The 7,499-nt window shown below is 55.6% G+C and overlaps 1 protein-coding gene across 3 annotated transcripts in view; it reads left to right on the top strand.

Annotated features, from left to right (window-relative positions):
* KIF1C (kinesin family member 1C) overlaps positions 1-794 on the top strand; it is a 20,094-nt gene extending 19,300 nt beyond the window's left edge. For all 3 annotated transcript variants that reach the window (XM_029928440.1, XM_029928441.1, XM_029928439.1), the window contains one exon: positions 1-794. In XM_029928440.1, coding sequence (XP_029784300.1) covers positions 1-262 — 262 coding nt within the window. In that variant the 3' untranslated portion in view covers positions 263-794.
* Positions 795-7,499: the final 6,705 nt, after the last annotated feature.

Below are 7,499 nucleotides of genomic sequence, written 5' to 3'. Positions count from 1 at the left end.
CGCGCGCCGGCCCGCGAGTCCCCGGAGGTCCCACCGGCGCAGGAACTCCCTGGACGGAGGCGGCCGCTCCCGGGGAGGCGGCCCCGCGCAGCCCGAAGCCCAGCACTTCCAGCCCAAGAAGCACAACTATTACCCCCAGCAGCCCCAGCCGTACCCCGCCCAGCGGCCCCCGGGGCCCCGTTACCCCCCGTACACCACGCCCCCGCGGATGCGGCGGCAGCGCTCGGCCCCCGACCTCAAGGAGAGCGGGGCGGCTGTGTGAGCCTCTGATGGCCGCGGGCCGGAGCAGAGCAGATGCCGGAAGCGCCGCTTCCCCGGGAGCCCCGGGCAGGGAGGCGACAGGTGGGCGAGAAGGTCCGAGTAGGTGATGGACGGCGTGGGAGAGGCTGGGCCGGAGGCTGCAGGAAGGAAGCGCGCACGGAGTTGCCAGGAGCAAACCAAAGTGAAGAAAGGGCGGGGGCTGCCTCGGGGCGCCCCTTGCAAAGGGGGGGGCGGTCCCACAAATGCTGCTAGGGGTGGGGTGGGGGATAGGGGTGCCGCGTAGCCAGTGTTTGACTTTCTTTCAACTGGGGACACGGGGGAGGACCCAGGGTGAGGTGAGGTCTGTTCCCTGCCCCTGTCTGTCTGTCTGTCTGTGGTGGGCTTCTGTTTCCAGGGAGGTGAGGTGTGGCTGACCGGAAGCCATCCCCCTCCCCTTTCCAGGCCTCCTGCTGTATTCGGCGGGACCTGTCTGGATTCTGGTTTGGCTGGGGTCATCCTCGTGGGACCCTTCAATAAAGGGTAGCAAACAGAGAGCCTGTTGCTGGTGGTTTCGTTTGGCTTTTAAGGGAGGGAAGATCATATAAGGAAAATGCGCAGATCCTAAGCGAGGGGCTCGGCAGTTGTTTACCTAGGCGTGCACCCCCGAAATCACCACCTGGATAAAGATGAGCATCTGGCCTTGGTTTCTTGAACATCCACATCACGACTCCCTTCCGGGTGCCAAACCCATTCTTTCTTTCCCTTTCTCCATTTTGGCTTACCTGGTGCTTCCATCTCTGACCCCCACCCAGCTCATGGTCACGGACAGAGGAGAGCAGGAGGGGTGAGGGCAGGGAGAGGGAGACCCACCCGGCTGTTCCTAACAGGACCTGGGGGAAGGTGGGGTTCAGCTGCACCCAGCCCCCTCACCGTTTGAAAGGTCTTCCCCGTAGGCAGGACCCCCCCCCCCCCCCGGTTCTGCTCTAGCAGATGTTCAAGTGAACGCTGGTCAAGCCAGCGGCACTCACCTGAGTATTTTCCTCCGTCCGTGGTCCCTGCCTGGCGGCAGCACATAGCACACTCCTTGCTCTATTTCGTTCCTGAAGGAACGAGGTTACGTCGCATCCCTGCCCCGCCGGCCCCTTGCCAAACTCCGGAATCCTGTTCGAAGGAGAACACCTCACCCATTTGAAAACGAGAGCTGTTTGCCCACAGCTTCCTGATGTCAGTCTCGAGGCGCTAGCGGCCAAAACCATAGACGTGATCCCAACTGCAGCCAAAACCATGGCTCTGGGCAAGGGGACGGTTGTGTTTACTCTGGGTTTCCACGCCCTGGTGCTGGCCACCTTCATTTTGGCAGCTCTGACTGCCAGGTCTTCAGGGACCTGTGGACAGCGACCCAAGATCCAGAACGTAATGGATAGTGTGGCGACCGTGTTTACTTGAGTAGTTTATAATCTGGGCAAGGAGACTAACTGTGAGCAAGAAAATGATAGAACACAAAGTTCCCCGCAGGTCAGAGCAAGTGAGTGGTTTGCACGAGTGCTGGGGGAGGCTGAAGTGGGAAAGACAGCTCACTATTTTAAAAGGCGGTTGGATCGAGGTGCCTGGGTGGCTCAGTCCGCTAAGCGTCTGACTCCTGAGTTCGGCTCAGGTCATGATCTCACAGTTCCTGAGATCGAGCCCCAACGTCGGGCTCTGTGCTGACAGCCAGAGCCTGCTTGGGACTCTCTCTCTCTGCCCTAACTCCACCCCTATTCTCACTCTTTCTCAAAATAAATAAACATTAAAAAATAATAAAATACAGTTGGATTATTTTTCCCTAAAGACCGCCTAATATAAATGTGTATTATCTACCATCTATAACCACTTCATCCTTCCAAATCAATCTTTTAAAAAGAACTTCAGATTTTATTTAGAGCCATGCCCACCAATCTTATTTGCTACGGGGGCTAATACTCAGATGGCCCTATAAAATAGATCTGTGTTGTCTCCGTTTTTCAGATGGGAAGACAGGTTTGAATACGATTAATGAATTGCCCAAGGCCATACACTTCCTAAGAGAGTAAGTTAGGATTCCCACCCAGGTGACTCGACCGAAGCCACACTGTGTCTCACACCCCCAGCTTTCCTTCTAGGAGCCAAGGTCCCTTCTCACCTCAGGTGTTCTCAGCATTTCCTGAGTCTGCCTCCAGTTTCCGGTCCCTGAAGACCTGAGAGCCCCCCCATGGGCAGAATCTGTCAGTTTTCTCGCCGCTCAGTGTGGACATTTCTTTCATTTCACCCTTGGTTTCCTTGGAAATTCCATTTGCTTTTCTTCATTTCTCTCTTGAGCAGAGGGGGTCTGGGGGAGGCTCTTTCCTTTTGTTAGTTACTCATTTGGATTTTGCTTTTTCACCTGGAGTTTTGGGATCTTGAATACATTTGGGAATTCCAAAACATTCTTCAAAAGATAGTCTTCTTCATACCTTTCTATGTATCCCTAGCTCCTAACTTGGTTCGGTTTGAAAATGTTCTTTTCCCTTTTAAAGACTTAACCTCAGCGGTGACTTGATGACATTTTGGCTCGGGTGGACCTTGGGTACCTTCCACGCGCTGTCCCCAGAGACCCTCCATTCCCGCCAGATCACCAACTCTGCCTGCACCGCCATTGCGTCCCTTCATGTGGACCCTTTGCAACCCTGGGTGCCACTGGGCTCCTGCGTCCTGGGCCAGTATGGTTTTGGGGGACGCTGTGTTCCAAGGCAGACTGGCTTTGAGTAGCCTACCTACCCTCACTCGGCTCTCAGCCCTCCTATGGCCCCGCGGCTCTGTGCTGCCCGTTAACATGCCCGGCTGCTCCCTAAGGTTGGCTTTAGTGCCGGCCTCCCTCCAGGTCAGGACCAGCAGACTGTGGCATCATCTGGAGACAACGTCTCATCTAAAGTTCTGGTCACCAGATGCATGTTGTAGAAACTGCTCCTCTCAGCCCAAAAAAATTCCACAGGGGTGGGAACGGCCGGTTAACCCGCAGTGTCTCTGACAGTCTCCTCCGTGAGCGTTTCTGCTTTGGCTATCCCCTCCCCCCCCAATCCCTGGAGAAGGAACATGTTTCCAGATACCTAGGAAGGTGTAGCCCTGAGCTCCGAGAGCTCCAAGCTGATGGCCCAGGCACATGGACTGACCTGGAAAGCTCCCCTGCGAATCTTCTTTAGAAACGAGCGTGAAAACTGTTCTCATGTTGGCAGAGACTTCCCCGATAGAAGAGAAGCTGGCCCCTTCTGCAGGCGCAGGTCTTGATCCCCACCAGGGAGGGCTGCCCTGCTCCCCCAGGGAGCACCCAGACCCGCATTACCGCCACCTCACTAATGAGCTGCCTGGGGCCTCAGTTTCTTCTCTGGACCCGGGACTAACCCAGTGGCGCTGTTGGGAAATTTAATGACCAACTGCATGCAAGCGAAGGGCCTGGCGCCTATGAGGAGCCCAAGCTTGGTGCCTTCCCCTTTCCTTTGTTCTGACTGGAAATGAAGCCTTGGGAAGGAAGGGAGGTGGCACACAACGAGGTCAGTGTGACAACAATCGGGGTGATGCCAAAGCTCTTCTCCAGGTCAGCCCTCCGGAGGGCGGGCATCCCCCGCCCCTCAAAGCGTCTCCCTCCAGCTCTGTTGTTCCTCTTCCTCCCGGCAGGGGGAGACAAGGATCAGGCTCCCTCTGGGGCCGCATTCGCTTGCGCGTTCACAGAGCCTCGGGAGCGCGCGGCCGTGCGCGCTCACGAGACGGGGCGGGCGCGCACGCGCAGAAGACTGCGTTTTCGCGTGGCCAGGCCTGGTGGGTTGACGCTCAGACCCCGCAGGTTAGACGCGAGGGGCTGCGGGCACCTCTTCTTCCTCCCGCTCCCGTTTGCCTCTTCGATTTGCAGAAGGGATGACCTGACCCCCTTCGGGGTCGGCATTTCCTCCCCACCAAGGATGCTCTTGAATCCCAGAGAAAGGGGACAGAAGGGACATTGATGGAGAACCTTCAGCTACAGGGAGTCTGTGCGAGGGGAGCGGACAGACCTCAGGGGGGCCGGTGCCCCCCCACTGGGGCTTGCTTTGTGTGGAACTGAGCAAATACAGAAATGTCCTCCTAATATCCCGGTGGAGCGGTTCTTCGGGTTCCACATGCAGCGGAAGACAGGAGGCGCCTCACACTTCTGCTGGCCCCGTGCTCGGCAGTGGAGGGGACCAGGACGTGAGGAGGGTCCCTGCGCTGGACTTAGGGTCCCCCTTCACCCCCAGGCCAGAGGCTGCTGCCCTCACTGCCACCTGTGAATTGGCCACAACAACTTAGGGACAAAGTTAGGGACTATGAGTTAGGGGAAGGAAGGGAACATAATAAGTTTTTGTGAAGATATTGTTTACGTTTATTTTTGAGAGAGAGAGGGAGACACAGAATCCGAAGCAGGCTCCAGGCTCTGAGCTAGCTGTCAGCACAGAGCCCAACGGGGGCTCAAACCCTCAAGCGGTGAGATCATGACCTGAGCTGACATCGGATGCTTAACTGACCGAGCCCCCCAGGTGCCCCTTACCTTGCTTATCTTATTCCTCTGATTCCCTCTGGTTCCTCCCAATCTAGAACCCAGCCCTGCAGGTGTCTGTAAAGGCCACAGCCTCACCCCTCCATGCACCCGTCTCAAATCCGGGGCCTGCAGTGGAGCTCACCCAGGAAATCAAGTCCAGCCAAACTGTTTACCTTACCTTTAAGGAGGTAAGACGGCTGACACTCCCTCTCCCCCAGAGAGACACTTCTGTGGAGCAAACTTTCTAGAAAACAAGCCTGTGGATGAAGATTGATACTCTCCCATTAGAAACTCACAATATAGAAAACTCAGACCTCCGAGGGGCCTTGCGAGCAGCAGTGATTGGCAAAGACAGAAAGAACTTTAGAGAACTTTTAATCCATCATCTCACTTTAATTTCTTGGTAAAAGAAAGTATTTCAAGAGGGGCACCTGGGGGGCTCAGTCGGTTAACCCTTCAACTCTTGATTTCGGCTCAGGTCATGATCTCACGGTTGGTGGGATCGAGCCCCATGTCTTTTGCTGTGCATTTTGGAGCACTCAAAGACGTTAAATATCTACATAAAATCCTGTAGGGCTGGCCCTGTCCTCGGTCTCCTGTCTTCCTTCCGGCCTTCTGTGCCTCCCACCAAATTGCTTATGGTTTTCTGCACCAGGCTGTTCCCTGCTTCTGTGCCCGTCCTCCTCGGTGAGGTCCCCCAGCCTCGCATCCCCTTTGGCTGACTGCCTCCTACTTGCCTGTGAGGTTCCACCTAGCTGCTCTTTCCTCAGAAAACCTTGACTCCCTCAGTCTGGGTCAGGGACCCTCTTCTTCTTTTTTAAATGGTTATGTATTTATTGAGAGAGCAAGAGAGAGAGAGAGAGAGAGAGAGAGAGAGAGAGAGAGAGAGTGAGCGAGCAGGGGAGGAGCAGAGAAAGAGAGACTCCCAAGTAGCCTCTGCACTAACAGCACGGAGCCTGATGTGGGGCTCGAACTCACGACCGCGAGATTACGAGCCGAGCCCAAATCAAGAGTCAGAGCCCCCCAGGCGCCCCAGAGACCCTCTTCACTTCAAGCTTCCCTGGGGCACAATTGCCATGTGATAGTGCGACTCTGAATGTGGGGGCTTATCATCCCCACTGAGTCTGGACTCTGAGATTCCAGACTGAAGGTCGTTCACCCTTTGAATCAGACCTAGATTCTCCCCTGGGGAGCAGGAGCGAGAAGCCATCCCAAGGCCTCGGTTGAGGTGGGAGTGATGAATGCCGGAAGAGGAGCGTTTCTGAGGACTCTGAGGCGGTGACTCGAGTAAATCCCTTTGGCTTCTGGGCAGCGGCCTGAGGTCGAGGCCCATCTCCGGCTGTAGCAAGTCGGCCTGGGGAGCAGCCCGAGGCCAAGCCACGATGGCCTCACAGCCAAAGGCCTTGAGTCTCGGGGAGGTTCTAGAGCAGGAGCCCAGGGCCTAAGCGGGAGTGTTCCGGTCCATAAGGCCTGACCAGCAGTGAACGAGGCGTCAGGGGACCTGGGTCCTGGTTCCGGCTTTGCTCATCTGATCTCTTGGCTTACATCCACCCCAGTCCATTACGAGAACCCCCTGGCCAAATGGGGCTCCCCACACTGTCCGATCTTCTGCTCAGCCTGGAGCGACTTCTGTCCTTCCCCAAGTCTCCCCTGCTCAAGATTCAACTCAAATCCTACCTCCCAATGGGGGCCTTCATCTTCCCAATCAGCTGTGAGGGGGGCTTCTCTTCTGTCCCCCAAATCCCCCGCCCTTGAAAAATGTGTATACCTCCTTAGGAACCTTTATCTTCCTCTTTTGTCAATATTTTAAAATGTATATTTATTTTTGAGAGAAAGAAAGAGACAGAGCATGAGCTGGGAGGGGCAGAAAGAGAGGAAGACACAGAATCTGAAGCAGGCTCCAGGCTCTGAGCTGTCAGCACAGAGCCCGACGCGGGGCTAGAACCCACGATCCGTGAGATCATGACCTGAGCTGGAGTCGGCCGCTTAACCGACTGAGCCGCCCAGGACTTAAAAATAAAAATGAAGGGGCATCTGAGTGGCTTAGTTGGTTAAGAGTCCGACTTCGACTCAGGTCATGATCTCACAGTCTGTGGGTTCGAGCTCCACATCGGGCTCTGTTCTGACAGCTCGGAGCCTGGAGCCTGCTTCAGAGTCTGTCTCTCTCTCTCTCTCTGCCCCTCCCCTGCTCACTCTCTGTCTCTCTCTCTCAAAATAAAATAAAGACATAAAATAAGTAAATAAATAGATAAATAAAAATGTAAAAGTCTTTAAAAAGGCCTTAGAAGTATGAAAGCAGCTCTTCCAATGTTAATGAAAAGGTCTCGGACACTTTCCGGAAACGGAAACAAATAGAAACCCGCTTTTCACAGGGAGATGCAGAGGAAGTAAAGATTTCCCTCCTATTTTATCACCTAAGTTTCTTCGCCTCATTTCTCACCCTTCGGAAAGGCAGAGGCCCACGCGGGGCCCCCAGGCCTCGGGTTCTCCGGGCGCCTCTGCCTCATCGGGGGTGACTTGGCTCAGACTGTTTCCATCCACTGGCCCAGAAGGATTTCCATGGAGGGGGCAGGCCGGGCAGCTCGGCGGCGGAGGACGGGGTGCGGCTCCCCAGGTCAGATTCCTGCCGCTGACCCGGGCAGAGCCGAGTGCCTCTGGCCTCGCAGGACAAAAATCACGGCTCTTTTAGAAGTTTTCCTGCTGGGACTGGGGCCTCCGA

The sequence above is a fragment of the Suricata suricatta genome, chromosome 17, assembly GCF_006229205.1.
Source record: "Suricata suricatta isolate VVHF042 chromosome 17, meerkat_22Aug2017_6uvM2_HiC, whole genome shotgun sequence".
NCBI lineage: Eukaryota > Metazoa > Chordata > Mammalia > Carnivora > Herpestidae > Suricata > Suricata suricatta.
Note: the sequence above shows the minus strand (reverse complement) of the source record. Positions and strands in the feature narration are given on the sequence as shown.